At 37.4% G+C, this 17970-nt stretch overlaps 1 protein-coding gene across 1 annotated transcript in view; it reads right to left on the bottom strand.

Moving 5' to 3' along the window:
- Nucleotides 1–17970, bottom strand: part of LOC148942772 (cell adhesion molecule Dscam2-like) — a 551837-nt gene that overhangs the window by 62361 nt on the left and 471506 nt on the right. Inside the window, exon 21 of the mRNA XM_089101980.1 lies at nucleotides 2169–2310. Within this exon, the coding sequence (XP_088958106.1) occupies nucleotides 2169–2310 (142 nt within the window). The remainder of the gene's footprint in view (nucleotides 1–2168; nucleotides 2311–17970) is intronic.

A 17970-nucleotide genomic window follows, 5' to 3' on the forward strand; every position in this document is an offset into this window, starting at 1 on the left:
GTTGATGTTGCTAATAAAAAGAAATTTGTTGATATAGATAGGTGATGTGGAGATTGGTTGTCTTCGTGGGAGCAGTGCCTGAGTGGACTTCTGATTTATCTTTGTCTAGGCCTAGTTCAGTAGCCTAAAAATGATCAAAATATAGAGTTAAATTTGTTTTGTTTTTTTTCCAGTTAACAGGTCTCTGGGACCTTTGAATTTTTTTAAAATTTAGATTTTTAATATTTATTTAATAAAAGAACTTGAACTTGAGAACTATTTCAAGTATTTTTAAATTCGTTCTTGGGTTTACTGGGAATTCTAGTCTTATTTTCTGTAGATGTTTATAATTTTTAGAGAGCCTAGGGATTTTTACAGGCACATTATTAATATATGTTAATTAGCACTAGCCAGGAATATCTTATATCTTAGTCAGGACTATCTTAGAATGTCAAGCCAGGTCATATCTTCGTTAGGTATTTATAATCTTAAAAATAAAAGCATATTTTGAGTCAGGATATTGCTCTTTACTTTCCAGTGAATGTCTAAACTTAAAAAAATAGGAATCTATCATTCACCCCCCTTAAAAATATTACCCAACATTGGGAAGTATACAGAATTTTCTGGAGGAAATTTTCTGTGGAGAGGGGTGGTTTCACACGGAAATTTGACCGATAAATATTTTAAGGAAATATGAGACTTTAGCGTAAAGAGCGAGGGATTGAGGAGAGTGTATCTCCCCTAATATACGGAATAATTCTTGTTCGTTTCAAGATTTAGTGTTTCTACTTACTTACAGTTGAAACAACTTCTTTTTTTTAATTTACTTTTACTGAACTTTTACTGAAAGTCTCCAATGTTTTTTTCACAATAGCATAGCCAATACCAGCAATTTATAGTGCTGCTATTGCTTAAGCGGCGGCCACAAGCGGGTCTAGCAAGAATCCCAAGTCAAGACACGCGTCTAGCCAGAGTTCAATGTCTAGGCAACAACTGTTGACAAGTGAATCTCGGCGCTTAGCTAGACACGCTAGACAAGGCGCTTGGCTAGACATTGAGTTCTAGACTTTAGAACCCAATGTGTAGGATTTTCGATTACAGCCAATCAGAATGTGTCAAGTTCCACTTTTTCATCATTTACGTTTACATTTTTAAACTAAAATTTAATATTTGTTTTCTCATTAATTGTTTTTTTTTCATTTTAGGCAAATATGCAACACCAGACATAACAGTGAAGCACAATCTCATCCATTATCATGTGATAGTAAAAACAGGGATTACAATTTTGAAAGTTTTGCCAACATAAGCTCTTTTGATTGGCTAGAAATGACAATTTGAAACTAAATTTGTAGCTTTAGTTAAGCAGTGAATTTTACTTGTGAACGGTCGTTGCCTAGACACTTAATTCTGGCTAGACACGATCTATACATGGGATTCTAGCTAAACACTCTTGTGAACGCCACTTTATAGGATTAACTTACAATATATTATTTATTTTTATTTGGCTAAATAATGTTAAATTCTCTCTCTCTACTATCATTACTTTTTAGTTTACATTCTATCAATGTTAAATCACCGAATTTACACTTCTAAACAGCTATCTTTAGTCTATTAGAGAAAAGGGATATCAGTTCATTTCCTTTTTCAATTAGAGTTTTCAATTGTTCGCACAATTTTCAAAGACTCTTGTATTTCAAAATAGCGTATAGTTTATTCAACTACGTTATATTATTTATAGTATATTGCACATATATGTCTTGTTCAATTAGCACAATGCTGCAATGAGACTTTCATTTTTTATTTTTATTACTTTGGGTTATGTAAAACTTTGGTCTAAATAAGCAACCTAATTTAAAGTTAGTAGGAAAATAGGACGCTTTCAAATTTCCAGGCCCCAAAATATCAAAACTTGTTTGTAAACATAAGTTTTTGAATTAGACCATTACTGAACAAAATTTTACTGTTTATACTCCTCCCCCCCCCCCTATTTAAACAATGCCTTTTTGAAATTGTAATTATATTAAGATTGAGGTCAACATGCAAGATATATCATTGAGGTCTAACCTTCATTTCTGACGAACCTAATTATGTCTTTGCTCACGACGTATCATAAGTTTTAAATGGAAATCTACGGGAAATAGAACCCCATAACTAAAGAAGTGTAGAAATTAAGAAGAATAACAACAAACCTATCAAAGTTCTTTATTTCTTGACTAAATTTCAGCCATTTCCTTTGTAGATCTGCACGGCCGATGGCAACACAATCTAGTAAAACAGTGCTTCGATACAATGCTAGGACCTTTCTTCCAATAGTGACGATTTTTGGTGAATCTAAATCATTGAAAGATAGAAATAAAACTAAATCTTCATGAGATAAAATATAATTTTCATTCATGCAGGCCCACCCTTAATTCTAAAATGGCCCGAGAATTCTTGAAAATTAATTAATTAATTAAATTTGTATAGCCTAAACCCAAATCAGGAGATTTTGAGCCCCCCATCTCTACAAGCCATAGTAAAGTTCCCTTTTCAATCATTAAACGCAAAATCAGCAAATTTTGACCAAAGAGGAGCAAACTGCGAAAGAATAAAAATTCTAATAAAGCCAATCAATTTTTCAAGACCTAAAAACCTAAACAAAAGGTTTTTGAGCCCACTATCTTGACAAACCACAGGAAAGTGGCATTTTATTCTATATCGTGAGAAAAAGCACCAATGTTTGCCCAAAGAGAGTCAAATTGCCAGGGAATGCAAAAGGTAGCTTGTCGATTCTTTATGGTGTAACATCCAAAACCAGGAGCTTTGAGCCTCTATTCTGGAAACAAAAATGGTTACAAGCTGTGAAGTAAATACCGCTGCAAGTTTATTTATAAATCATGTTTAATCCTAATTCGTTTGACATCCAAGATTTTTACTAACTTACTCAAAAGCTACTGTCTAACTCTGCACAACTCTTATAAGTTTATCTTAATAACTCCATTGCAAAGTATCATATGTCCCCTTTCGGATTGGGAAGGCTGGGGAGAGTATTTGGCATATCTTTACAATCTCCTTGGTTGAAAATCCTTAACCAGGGGTTCAAAATACCCCTCCCCTTTTGTATACACCCCTTCGTCCTCCTTTAGAAAGCAAAAAGAAAATCCATTTTGCACAAATACTGCCAATACTACCTACTTCATGTTCAAATTTTCAAAGATACCAGTGACAACATATCTCTCCGATTTTCTATTTATGTGACAATTTGGACATATCTTGTTGGGCAGTTTAAGGACGGTAGGAAGTAAAACCTATATTTAATGTCATATTTTAATAAAACACATACTGACTAATTTAGTTCCATCGTCTAAATAAAAAAAAAAAAAAACTCTTTGCAGGGTGTATTTTGTATATTTAAAAAAAGGAGGGAAACTTGACAAAACAGGTTTTCCTACTGAAGTAGAGAGTGAAGTTGAGACTTAAAACAAAAGAAAATAATTGCTTCGCAATTTTAGCAAAGTGTATCTACGAAACTAGCTTAAATAAACAGATCCATGGTATTTTCTAATATCTTTAGAATTCTAAAAAACTAGCGCCTTAATGAAAACTGAACTTCCGTTAGTTTGTTTTTCTCTTTAGAGAATTACAATTGCATACTTGAGGTTATCGACATCACGGTCAGTGAAGGACTATTAAGAGTCTTTATAAATTATCCTTTTATTTTCTGCAAGCTTCTCATAGAATTTTCTTATCTTAGATGAACGTCATATTTATTGCGTTGGTTTATGCGTTTCCAATAAAGCACTAGTCTTTATAGGTCTACAGATGTTAGAAAATATTAAGAGCAAGTTAGGCTAGTTTTGTAAATATATCTTGAGTAATCTGAGAAGCAATAACTTTTGTTGTTTTTCAAATTCAACTTCGCTCTTTTCTTCCACAAGAAAAACTTTTTTTTTAAATTAATAGCCTTAATGACCGCCCTGCTACTATCTGAGTGGGTTATCTTATTTGTCCTTTATGCTTGAATAAGCGCTGTAGCAGCGCAATAGCGCTGCCCAAATAAAGAAAGATATTGGCACAATGTATTATTTTTTTCTTTTAGACTAGGGCACTTCGTATAGGAGGAGTTGTAGCAGAAACTTCAAGAAGGGCTCATTCAATTAGAAATTGAGAGGTTTAAGGCTCTTTTTAATATTCGACAGTGATGAGTGTATGAGGGAGCGTACATAGCCCCCCTCCCTCATACACTCATCATTTACCCTAACAAATCCATTAAAAGTTTTAGATCGACATTTTGTTCAGCGTAGGATGACAAATCCCCCCCCCAAAAAAAAACAACCTCAGGACAAAAGTTATACCCTAGGGTCATGTAAGGTTTTTATTGAAAAGGTAATCGTATGGACTTCCGAGGGGGTTCATTGGAATGGTAATCAGAAGTTCCACTGCCTTTTTTAAGAGTCAAAGTGATCGGAGGGAAGCTACCCCATCCCTCCCACACACACAGGTCGCATTTTCCCGAATTGTATCCAATAGAAATTTTGAGATAGCCATCTTATTCAAATACTCCAAAGTTCATATAACAAGGCTTTTGAGGTTAAAATAAACCCTCAGAGCCTGAGGGCAAGGGTTGTAAGTTATACCCTGGAGTATTTACGGTTCTTATAGAACGGATGGTTGCATAAACTGTAGTGGAGGCTCACTTGGTTGAAATTTGAAGTTCTAGTTCCCTTTTAAGAGTCAAAAGTGACGAAGGGCAACTAGCCATCCCCTCCCGACTACCCCTCTTTTCACCAAATATATCTGATTGAAATTGTGACATAGACTATTTCTTCGAAATAGTCTAAAGAATATATAAAAAAGCCTCTAAGGTTGACAAAATTCCCCAGAGTCATGGAAAAGGGCTGTAAGCTATGCCCTGGAGACATAAAAGGTTTGTTATGGAATGACTGGTCATACAAATTACAGATCGGGCTCATTTGATTTTAAATTAAGAGTTTTAGTGCCCTTTTTAACAGTCTAAATGATGTGAGGGCAACCAGCCCCCCTCTCCCCTATGCCCATCATTTCCAAAAACAAATATCCAAACGTATGTTATTGAGAAAAGGTATGCATGTTTAACTTCTTCTTTCCCAAATACGAAGGGCATTAAGGTGAGTTTTTCAGGGAATGTTGAGGGAAGTGTTGAACTAAATCAAAACACAGTATATGCAAACAAATTGTCAAAAAGGAGTAACTCAGAAAGAACTGAGCATATTAATTTGGAGCTTACAGGGAAAGATAAAGGAGATGATCAATCATAATCAGCACGACAGCGCTGCCTAAGTAAAGAACGATGTGAGCTTAATGTATTTTTTTTCTCCATACCCGGGCACTTTGTATCGAAGGAGTTGTCGCATAAACTTCAAAAAGGGCTCATTCGATTGGAAATTGTAATGGCTAGTGCACTTTTTAATAGTCGAAATTAATTGGAGGGAAACTAGCGACCCCCCCCCCACGCCCATCATTCCCCCGAACACATCCAATCAAAATTTTGAGACAGCCATTATGTTCAGCGTAGTTGATTTCCAGATAGAAAATATGTTTTTGAGGAGGACACCCCCCCCCCCACAACCCTCGGGACAAGGGTTTTAAGTTATGCGCTGAGGGCATATAAGAACGATATTGGCACAATATATCATTTTTTTTCCTTTAGAGCAGGGCACGTCGTATCGAAGAAGTTGTCGAAGAAACTTCAAAAATGGCTCATTCAATTGGAACTTGAAGTGGCTTGTGCCCTTTTTAATAGTCGAAAGTCATTTGAGTGCAACTAGCCCCAAGCCCCCCCCGCCCAAAATTCCCCAAACAGATCCGATCAAAATTTTGAGATAGCTATTTTGTTCAGCGTAGTTGATTTCCAGATAGAAAATATGTTTTTGAGGAAGACTCCCCCACAGCCTTCAGGGCAAGGGTTGTAAGTTATGCCCTGGGGGCATATAAGGTTTTTATAGAAGGCGTTGTTGTAGAAACTTCATAAAAGGCTCATTCTATTGGAGATTCAAAGGGCTTGTGCCCTTTTTAATAGTCGAAAGTGATTGGAGGGCAACTAGCCCCCTCCCCACGCCCATCATTCTCCACAACACATCCAATAAAAATTTTGAGAAATCCATTTTGGTTAGCATAGTTGATTTACAGATAGAAAATATGTTTTTGAGGAGGATACTTCCCCCAAACCCTTAGGGCAAGGGTTTTAAGTTATGCCGTGGGGGCATATAAGAACGATGTTGGCACAACGTATCATTTATTATTTTTTTCCTTTAGAGCAGGGCACTTCGTATTGAAGAAGTTGTCGTAAAAACTTTTAATAGGGCTCATTCAATTGGAAATTGAAGTGGCTTGTGCCCTTTCTAATAGTCGAAAGTAATTGTAAGGCAATTAACACCACTTTTACGCCCACCATTTCCCGAAACACATCCAATCAAAATTTTGAGATAGCAATTTTGTTCAGCGAAGTTGATTTCCAGATAGAAATTATGTTTTTCAGAATCACACTCCCCCACAGCCCTTTGGGCAAGGGTTGTAAGTTATGCCCTGGGGGCATATAAGGTTTTTATAGAAGGCATTGTCGTAGAAACTTCAAAAAAGGCTCATTCGATTGGAAATTGAAAGGGCTAATAGCTTTTTTAATAGTCAAAAGTGATTGGAGGGCAACTAGCCGCCCCCCCCCCCGCCCATCATTCCCCCAAACACATTCAATCAAAATTTTGAGATAGCCATTTTGTTCAGTGATGTTGATTTCCAGATAGAAAATATGTTTTTGAGGAGGACCCTCCCCCACAACCTTAACAGTCGAAAGTGATTGGAGGGCAACTAACCCCTCTCTCACGCCCACCTTTTCCCCAAACACAACCAATCAAAATTTTGAGATAGCCATTTTATTCAACGTAGTTTTAAATTCTGTAAATTAGGTTTTTGAGGATGACAACCCCCTCAAAGCTCTCAGGGCAAGGGTTGTAAGTTATGCCCTGGGGGCAAATAAGGTTTTTATAGAACGCGTTGCCGTAAAAACTTCAAAAAAGGCTCATTCGATAAGAAGTTGAAATGGCTAGTGCCCTTTTTAATGGTCGAAAGTAATTGGAAGGCAACTAACACCCCTTCCACGCCCACCATTTCCCCAAACACATCCAATCAAAATGTTGAGATAGCCATTTTGTTCCACGCAGTTTAAAGTTCAGAAAATTATACCTTTCAGCAGGACACTCCCCCCAAGTCTTCAGAGCAAGGGCTATAAGTTATGCTCTGGGGGCATATAAGGTTTTTTATTGAAAGCTTCGTCGTAGAAACCTGAAAAGAGGCTGATTTGATTGGAAAATCGAAGGGCTACCGTCCTTTTTGATAGTCAGAAGCGCTTTGAGGGCAACTAGCCCCCCTCTCTCAACCACCTTTTCTCCAAACACATCCAATCAAAATTTTTGGATAGGCATTTTGTTCAGCGTTGTTGATTTCCAGATAGAAATTATGTTTCTGAGGAGGACACTCCCCCACAGCCCTCAGGGCATGGGTTGAAAGATATACCCAGGGGGCATATAAGGTTTCTATAGAACGCGTTGTCGTAAAAACTTCAAAAAGGACTCATTTGATTTGAAATTGAAACGGCTAGTGGCCTTTTTAATAGTCGAAAGTGATTGGAAGGCAACTAACACCCTTTCCACGCTCACCATTCCCCCAAACATATCCAATCAAAATTTTGAGAGAACCATTTCGTTCCACACAGTTTAAAGTTCAGGAAATTATACCTTTGAGCAGAAAACTCCCCCCATAGTCTTCAGGGTATGGGTAATAAGTTATGCCCTGGGGGCACATAAGGTTTTTAGTGTAATCTTTGTCGTAGAAACTTGAAAAAGGGCTCATTCGATTGAAAATTCAAAGGGCTAGTGCCCTTTTGAGCGTCGAAAGTGATTTGAGGGCAACTAACCCCCCTCTCACGCCCACCTTTTCCCCAAACACATCCAATCAGAATTTTTAGATAGCCATTTTATTCAACGTAGTTGAAAGTTTTGGAAATTAGGTCTTTAAGCATGACAACCCATCTCCCCTCAGCCCTCAGGGCAAGGGTTGTAAGTTATGCCCTGGGAGCATATAAGGTTTTTCTTGAAAGCGATGTTGTAAAAACATCAAAAAGGACACATTTAATTGAAAACTGAAAAGGCTAGTGCCCTTTTAATAGTCGAAAGTGATAGAAGGGCCACTAACCCTCTTCTCAAGCCCACCTTTTCCCCAAACACATCCAATCAAACTCTTAAGATATCTATTTTGTTCAAAGTAGTTATAACTTCTAAAAATTATGTCTTCTAGCATGAAAGACCACTTAGAGCCCTCACTGCACGGGTTGTAAGTAATGCCATGGGGGAATATAAGGTTTGTATAGACAGGTGTTGTAAAAATTTCAAAAAAGCCAGAAGACTAGGCTCATTTTTCACACACTCGGGCAATATATTCCAAACATGGGGACCATAATGGAGAATCACAAAAGATGCCCGAGTGGTGCTCCTAAACTCACGAGTTAAGTTATCAGCTTTTCTTGTATTATGATCATGGCGGTCTCTATTAAAAGTAAAAAGATTTTCAAAACAGTTTCACGCTTGGTAGATTATTTGATTTAATTTTTGCTCATTTTTGGTTTAATGGAGTTCTTTACAATTCTTTGAAAAACTTAACCAAAAAGGCAGTACTTGAACGCTACTACTACTACAACTATCGCTGGTTCTACTGCTACCACAACTACTACTACTAGCACCATTAAAACTACTACTTTTGTAGTGAGTACTACTAAGGCTGAGAATATTGAAATAAACATACGAGAAAAAGTTGAGGGGAAAGTTTCACTAAATCAAAACATATTATACGCATACAGATTGCCGATACAGGAGTATCAGCACAGTGGTATCAACGTCAATGGTACCATGAGTGGGATGTTCAGTTGATCAAAAAGAAAAATGTGCCTGCTACTACTGCTATTAATCTTGCTGCTACTACTGTTACTACTACTAATAGTAATACACTATTACTACTACAACTGTTCCTATTACTACCACTACTACTATGATACTAGTACAATTAAGGTTACGGGTGTGAAGGTGAAAATTTGACAGAATATTGAGGGGGAATTTGAACTAAATCAAAACACACTATGTGCATGCAGATTGTCAAAAGGGCGTATCTCAAGAATGAATTTGGGTATTAACTTGGAACTTTCAGAGAAAACTTAAAGGTGAAGATCAATTGCTATTCAGTCTCTGACCTGTTACGACCTATTTGTTCTTTTAAAAGGATAAAATCCCAGTTTTGAACAAGTGTTGAAAAAGGATTATTTTCGGAATCAATTAGAGACTAAAGGTATTTCGTCCTTTGGCATCTGACCGGTGTACAATAGTTAAATTTTAAACTCTAAAACCTACTGCGTCATTGGTGCTTTGCTGAAAACCAATTTTATGACAAATATTTACTTTTGTACTTAATATTGAAAATGAACATTAAAATTATAGCAAAATTTTGAACTGATGAGCTTTCAGAAATTAATTTTCAATATTAAAAGTTGTTTCTTTTTAAAGTTGTTAAAGACGAATATAGTTTCCCTACAAATAAGTGTTTGGATACTGCCTCCTTTCCTAACTGTAAATAAAAACCAAAAGCCTACTGCGTCATTGGCACTTAACTGAAAACGGATTATATTACAAATATTTTCCTTTCCAGTTCTTACAGTATTGAAAATAAAAATACAATTACAGTGAAACAAATTCTTGAACTGATGGATCTTGCAACAATTAATATCATTATAGATCAAATATTCAATTTGATGTTGTTTATACTTTCCAAGACAGTTCAAGGCGCATATACGTTTTAGTAAAGCGCCAATGACGCAGTAGGTTTTAGACTTTTACAGTGAGAGAAGGAGGTCATACCCAAACACTTGTTTGTGGTCATTTTTATTCGTTTCAAGCTCGATTTGCATATTCACTTTAAGTTTCACTCGTTTTAAGATTTATTTATTAATTTCCATTAACATCTATTGTATGTTTGTTTGTATAAATTGTTTATTTAATTTCTGTTCGTCTTAAGTTTCATTTATACTTCAATAGGAAAATATTTTTTTTCATTTTAAGCTTGATACTCATGTTCAATCTAAGCGTTACTCGCTTTAAGATCTATTTATTCATTTATATTATTACTTGTTGTATGTTTTTGGTATTATTGTTTATTTAATATCTGTTCATTTTCGGTTTTATTTATTCCTTAATAATAGTTCATGGTCGTTTTGAGATTTTCTTTTAGCAGTAATATGTATCTTCAGATCACAAGTCAAAAATAGCGAATAATTTTATTTGTCGGAAAGTTTTTTTTAATTAATTTTTGTTCATTTTTTATTGCAAAATTTCAAGTTTTTAAAAATTCCTTATTTCAAAATCAAACTTAAAAAAAAAATAAAATATTCATCAAAGTATCAAAACTGGTATTAAATAAACAATATCAGAGTGAAAAATGGGTTTGTGTTCACCTCGGAGTTTTTAATGTCTGATGGTTGAAATATTTTTAAAAAAACGGCTATCTAAAAATCTTTATCGTATGGTTTTGGGGAATAAAGGCTTGGGGGGACTAGATTAAGCTTTGGTCTTTTTTGATTCTCTCAAATTGAACTAGAAATTTGTATTTTCAATCAAATTAGCCCTCTCTGAAGTTTATACGAGTATCCCTTCTATAAGAACCATATATATCCCCAGAGTATAACTTACAACGCCTATCCCTGGGCCCTGGGGGGCTGTGTCGACCCTGGAGTTTTAATATCTGATGTTTGAACTATTGTTAACCAAATGGTCACCTGAAATTTTTATTGGATGGGTTTATACATCCGATACGCCCAAAGGCGTGGAGGGCGGGAGGGGCCAGTTGCCCTCGTATCTTTTTTCGCTCTGATAAAATGAACTACAACTTTTAATTTCCATTCAAATGAACCCTCTCTGAAGTTTATACGAGCATACCTTCCCCCAGAGCAATACTTACAACGCCTTCCACGGCCCTGGGGAGGGGGGGGTGTTGACACAGGAGTTTTTCTTATCTGATCTTTGAACTATTTTTAACGAATTAACCATAGGTAAAGGTGTTTTTATTATATGATCTTTCGACTATTTTTAACAAAATGGCCACCTCAAATCTTTTATCATATGTATTTGGGGAAAAACGGCTTGGGGGGTCAGTTGCCCTCTGATCACTTTTGACTCGTATAAATGGCACTGGAACTCTAGATTTATAATCAAATGAGACCCCTTTGAAGTTTATACGGCTACCTCTTCTATATGAAGTGCCTCTGGGAAAAAAATGAATTGAGTGTGAGGGGAGGTTAGCTGCCCTCCAATCACTTTTGACTCTTAAAAAGTGAATTACAACTTTGAATTTCCAATCAAATGAGCCCTCTAGGAATTTTTTACGAGCATCCCTTCCATAACAACCATGTATGCCCCCAGGGCCTAACTTACAACGCTTAACCCCGGGCTCTGGGGGCTGTGTCGATACCGTAGGTTTTTGTTATCAGGACTTTGAACTATTTTTAACAAAATTTCTATCTCAAAGTTTTTATCTGGTGCATTGAGGGCGTGGAGTGGGGGGGGTGGCTAGTTACCCTCCGATCTCTTCTGACTCTTAAAAAGTGAACAAGAACTTTCAATTTCAAATCAAATTAGCCCTCTCCGAAATTTATACGAGCATCCCTTCCATAAGAACTATAAATGCCCTTAGAGCATTACTCATAATGCCTGCCTCCGGGTCCTGGCGGGTTCTGTCGACACAGGAATTTTTCTTATCTGACCTTTGAACTATTCTTAATGAAATGGCTATTATAAAAATTTTATCAAATGGGCTTGGGGAAAACAGGGTGTGTGTGGGTGTGGGGGGGGGGGGCTAGTTACCCTCGGATATCTTTTGACTCTTAAAAACTGAACTAGAACTTTCAATTTCCAATCAAGTGAGCCTCCTCTGAAGTTTATACGAGCATCCCTTTCATAAGAAGCATATACGCCCCCAGGACAACACTTACAACGCCTGTCCCCCGGGCTCTGGGGGATGTTTTTGTTATCTAATTTCTGAACAATTTCCAAAACACCGGCTATCTCGAAATTTGTAATGGACGGGTTTGGGGGCAAAAGAGCGTGGGGGGGGGGCTAGTTTAACTCTCTTGGCTCTTAAAAAGTGAACTATAACTTTCAATTTCCAATCAAAAGAGCCCTCTATGAAGTTTATACGAGCATCCCTTTCATAAGAACCATACATGTCCTTAGAGCATGACTGAGAACGCCTTCGCCTGTGCCTTGGGGGGTTCTATTGACACCGAATTTTTTCTTATCTGACCTTTGAACTATTTTTAACAAGATGTCTATCTCAAAATTTTCATCAGATGGGTTGGGGGATGGCTGCCCTCGGATCGCTTTTGACTATTAAAAAGTGAGCTCAAACTTTCAATATCCGATCAAATGAGCCCTCTCTGAAGTTTATGCGAGCATCCCTTTCATACGAACAATATATGCCCCAGGGCATAACTTACAACGCCAGCCCCCGGGCCCTGGGGGGTTGTAATGATACCTGAGTTTTGGTTATCTGACTTTTGAGAACTTTCTAACTTAATGCCTATCCCAAATTGTTAGCGCATACAATTGGGGGAAAAGGGTCGTGGGGGGGGGGAGGCTATTTGCCCTCAAATATATTTTTAATCGAAAAAACTTAACTAAAACTTTCAATTTACAATCAAATTAGCCATCTCTGAATTTTTTACGAGCACCCCTTCAATAAGAACCATATATTCCCCAAGGGCATAACTTACAGCACCTGCCCTCAGGCCCTGGAGGGCTGTGTTGACCCCTGAGTTTTCGTTATATGGTCTTTGAGCTATTTAAAAAAAAGCTATCACAAAGTTCTTATCGGATGGATTTGAGGAAAAAAAGGCATAGAGGGGGGGGGGGCTAGGTGTCCTCCAATTTCTTTTGACTCTTAAAAAGTGAACTACAACTTTCAATTTCCAATCAAATGATCGCTCTTTGAAGTTAATACGAGCATCCCTTCCATAAGACCCATACATACCCCCGGGGCATAACCTACAACGCCTGCCCCGCGGCCCTAGTGGGTTGTGTCAACACCGGAATTTTTGTTATATGATCTTTGAACTATTTTTAACAAAATAGCTATCTTAAAATTTTTATCGGTTGCATTTAGGAAAAAGGGGTTTAGGGGGGGGGAGCTGGTTACACTCCAATATCTTTCGAAGCTTAAAAAGTTAACTAGAGCTTTCAATTTCCAATCAAATGAGCCTTCTATGAAGTTTGTACAAATATTCCTGCCATAAGAACCATGCATGCTCCCAGGGAAAAACTTATAAGCCTTGCCCCTGAAGACTTCGGTGGGGGGGGGTGTCCTGCTCAACCATATAATTTACAGAACTGTGTCAGTTCTGTAAGGGGTGTCAGTGGAAGGGGTGTCAGTTGCCTTAGAATCACTTTCGAGTATTGAAAAGGGAACTAGCCATTTAAATTTCCAATCAAATGAGTCCTTTCTGAAGTTTCTACGACAACGTTGTCTATACAAAACCTCATATGCCCCAAGGCCATAACTTACAACCCTTGCCCTGAGGGCTGTGGGGGAGTTGTCATCCTCAAAGAGCTAATTTCCAGAACTTAAAACTACGTTTAATAAAATGGCTGTCTCAAAATATTGATTGGATGTGTTTGGGGAAAAGGTGGGTGTGAGAGGGGGGTTAGTTGCCCTCCAATCACTTTCGAATACTAAAAAGGGCCCTAGCCCTTTGAATTTCCAATCGAATGAGCCTTTTTTGAAGTTTTTACGAAACTGCCTTCTGTAAAAACCTTATATACCCCCAGGGTATAACTTAAAAACCTTGCCTTGAGGGTTGTGGGGGATTGTCCTCCTCGAAAACATATTTTCTGTCTGAAAATCAACTACGCTGAAACAAATGACTATCTCAAAATTTTGATTGGATGTGTTTGGGGGAATGATGGGCTTGGTGGGGCTAGTTGCCCTCCAATCCCTTTCGACTATTAAAAGGGGCACTAGCCCTTTGAATTTCCAATCAAATGATCATTTTTTTAAGTTTCTACGACACCGCCTTCTATAAAAACCTTATATACCCCAAGGGTATAACTTAAAACCCTTCCCTTGAGGATTGTGGGGGTGTGTCCTCCTCAAACATATTTTCTCTCAGAAAATCAACTACGCTGAACAAAATGGCTATCTCAAAATTTTGATTGGATGTGTTTGGGGGAACGATGGGCGTTGGGGGGGGGGGGGGCTAGTTACCCTCCAGTCACTTTCGCCAATTAAAAAGGGCAATAGCACTTTGAATTTCCAATCGAATGAGCCTTTTTTTAAGTTTCAACGACAACACCTTCTATAAAAACCTTATGTGCCCCCAGGGCATAAGTTAAAACCCTTGCCTTAAGGATTGTGGGGGAGTATCCTCCTCAAAAACATATTTTCTATCTGAAAATCAACTACGCTGAACAAAATGGCTATCCCAAAATTTTGATTGGACGTGTTTGGGAGAATTAGGGGCGTGGGGGGGGGGGGCTAGTTGCCCTCCAATCACTTTCGAATATTAAAAAGGGCACTAGCCCTATGAATTTCTAGTCGAATGAGCCTTTTTTGAAGTTTCTACGACAACGCCTTCTAGAAAAACCTTATATGCCCCCAGGGCAGATCCTAAAACACATGCCCCCTCTTTTGTTGGGGATTGACCTCCTAAACAACATATTTTTTATCCGGAAATCAACATCGTTGAACAAAACGGATATGTCTAATTTTTGATTGTCGGGTTCTGGGAGAATGATGCGCTGGGGGGGGGGGGGGTAGTTGCCTTCTATTCACTTTCGACGATTAAAAAGGGCACTATCCCTTTAAATTTCCAATCCAATGAGCCTTTTTTGAAGTTTCTACGACAACACCTTCTATAGAAACCTTATATGCCCCCAGGGCATAACTTAAAACCCTTGCCCTGAGGGTTTTTGGGGCGTGTCCTCCTCAAAAACACATTTTTAATATGTAACTCAAAGAAGCTGAACAAAATGGCTCTCAAATTTTTGATTGGATGTGTTTGGGGAAATGATGGGCGTGGGGGGGGGGCTAGTTGCCCTCCAATCACTATTGACTACTAAAAGGGCACTAGCCCTTTGAATATCCAATCGAATGAGCCTGTTTTGTTGTTTCTACGACAACACCTTCTATAAAAAACCTTATATGCCCCCAGGGCATAACTTAAAACCTTTGCCCTGAGGGTTGTGGGGGAGTGTCCTCCTCGAAAACATATTTTCTATCCGGAAATCAACTACGCTGAACAAAATAGCTATCTCAAAATTTTGATTAGATGTGTTTGGGAGAATGATGGACATGGGGGGGGGGGGTAGTTGCCCTACAATCATTTTCGACTATTAAAAAGGGCGCTAGAACTCTCGATTTCCAATCGAATGAGCCCCCTTTGAAGTTTCTACGACGAACCCTACCATATGAAGTGTCTCTGGGAAAAAAAATAATAATAAATAAATAATAAAGCATTGGAGCCGTATGACCTTTGCTACGACAACGCCTTCTATAAAAACTTTATATGCCCCCAGGACATAACTTAGAACCTTTGCCCTAAGGGTTGTGGGGGATTGTCCTCCTCAAAAACATATTTTCTATCTGGAAATCAACTGCGCTGAACAAAATGGCTATCTCAAAATCTTGACTGGATGTGTTTGGGGAAATGATGGGCGTGGGGGGCTAGATGCCCCCCAATCACTTTCGACTATTAAAAAGGGCACTAGCCCTTTGAATTTCCCATCGAATGAGCCTTTTTTGAAGTTTCTATACCAACGCCTTCTATAAAAAACCTTATATGCCCCCAGGGCATAACTTAAAACCCTTGCCCTGAGGGTTGTGAGGGAGTGTCCTCCTTAAAAATATATTTTCTATGTCGAAATAAACCACGCTGAACAAAATGGGGATCTCAAAATTTTGATTGGATGTGTTTGGGGGAATGATGGGCTGGGGGGGGGGGGGCCCCTAATTGCCCTCCAATCATTTTCAACTATTAAAAAGGGCACTAGAACTCTCGATTTCCAATTGAATGAGCCCCTTTGAAGTTTCTACGACGACCCCTTCCATATGAAGTGCCTCTGGGAAAAAAATAATAATAATAATAAATAAATAATAAAATTTTGGAGCCGTATGGCCTTTACTACAGGCAACGCTACAGCGTTGCCTCTGATAGTGCTACTGCTACTAAACAATTCCAACTACTAGTTCAATTGCAACAACTTGTAAGGCTTAGAGTATTAAGATGAAAAGGGCGTCACAAGGGGGTCGAAAGCACAGATCAGCAATAATTTTGGAACGACCTACTGTGTTAAGGTGAAACTTCCGGGGCATCATTAAAGGGATGCTCAACTGAGCAAAAGGCAAGATTGCTGCTGCACAAGCTAAGGGTATTAAAGTGAAGCTTTCAAAGAATATTTAGGCAGATGTTAAACTAAATCTAAATGAACTAGGATCATGTAGATTGTCCAAAGGAGAAAAAACAATATTAAAACAATGGCTTACAATATTGTTAGACCTTTCAGAGTAAGTTTTGGCCGATTTTGAACTAGAAAGAAAACGCTAAGTGTATACTTTTAATGCTACTTTTATGGTTACTGTAACTAATGACACTGAAGGCAATAAGTTGTAAATTTTAGGGAACGTTTGAGGGCAGTTTCACTTTAATGAAAAATTTATATGCATGTATGTATTAAGAGGCATATAAGCAATATCATAGGCAGCGCTGCTCTATCATAGCTAATAATATCACTGATATTTTAAAGGATTTAATTTGATTGGAAATTCAAAGTTCTAGCACCCTTTTTAAGAGTCAGAAGTGATTACACGGCAATCAGCCCTCCTCTTTAGCCCATAATTTTCCGAGCACTTCCAATCGAAATTTTAAGACAGCCATTTTTTTCAGCATAGCTGAACAGTCTAGAAACTATATCTCTAGGGTAATTGGGCAGGTCAACCTCCCACAACTTTGCAATTTGCCCATTATACTTAAAAACTAAATGCTGCCTCGAAATCAAATAGTAGGGTAATCTGTGTATGCTGGGTGACAATAAGACATCTGAGCAATATCCCTAGAACAACTAATGGTTTTTTTTTCAAACTTTCGGGGCTACTTCTATTACTACTTTTGCTCTTAAAATTTAATTAAATCGAAAGAGTCTAAGCGTATCAAGACTGTCAAAGAGCATTGGTATAATTTTTCTGGGAATAGCATTAATTTTTTTTTTTTTTTTGGTCAACTAGAGGAGGTTTAAAACTAAATTAAACGCTACTGCTTGTGTCAAGATTTTCAAAAGGGTATATAGCAGGCCAAACTATAAATTCTTAAAGAAAAAACTGAAAAGATTTAAGCTATTTTTTTCTTTTTACCTGAAAAAGACTATGTCAATATAAAACGGACAGAAATTAGTTTTTTTTTAAATTCTACAAAATAACCAATCATCAAATTGGTTGATGTACTTGTGAGATTTAGTTAGGGGTTATGGGCCAGGGGTTAGCTGACCTTTATTGTTTTGTTGAAGTATAAATATATTCTTCATTTTTTGATATATTTCCATTTATACATTATTAGGAGACAAGTGTATCATTATAGACATTTGATTTTGTGTATAGGCTAGTGCATGAAAATGTTATTTAATATGTGAGTTTTGATTCCTGCTTAGTTGCTTATATTTCTTTTCTTTTGTTTTTTCTTTCTCTTCGTGTGTTTAGTATGTTGTATTTCGATGTAAGTTAAGTTTTAAAAAAGGAATTTTTGGTTCATTTTCTCCCCTTTTTTCCGTTGAGAAAGGCTCCCAGACGTGGAGCCAAAATATTCGGAGTGTGTTTGTTTAATTAAGTGTTTATTTTGTTGTATTTATTCACTGCTTTATCAAAATTAAAACCCGTTTTTCTTGCTTAATTTTTCGTAAA

The sequence above is a fragment of the Artemia sp. Qi Xiang Cuo genome, chromosome 16, assembly GCF_049724085.1.
Source record: "Artemia sp. Qi Xiang Cuo chromosome 16, ASM4972408v1, whole genome shotgun sequence".
Lineage (NCBI taxonomy): Eukaryota > Metazoa > Arthropoda > Branchiopoda > Anostraca > Artemiidae > Artemia > Artemia sp. Qi Xiang Cuo.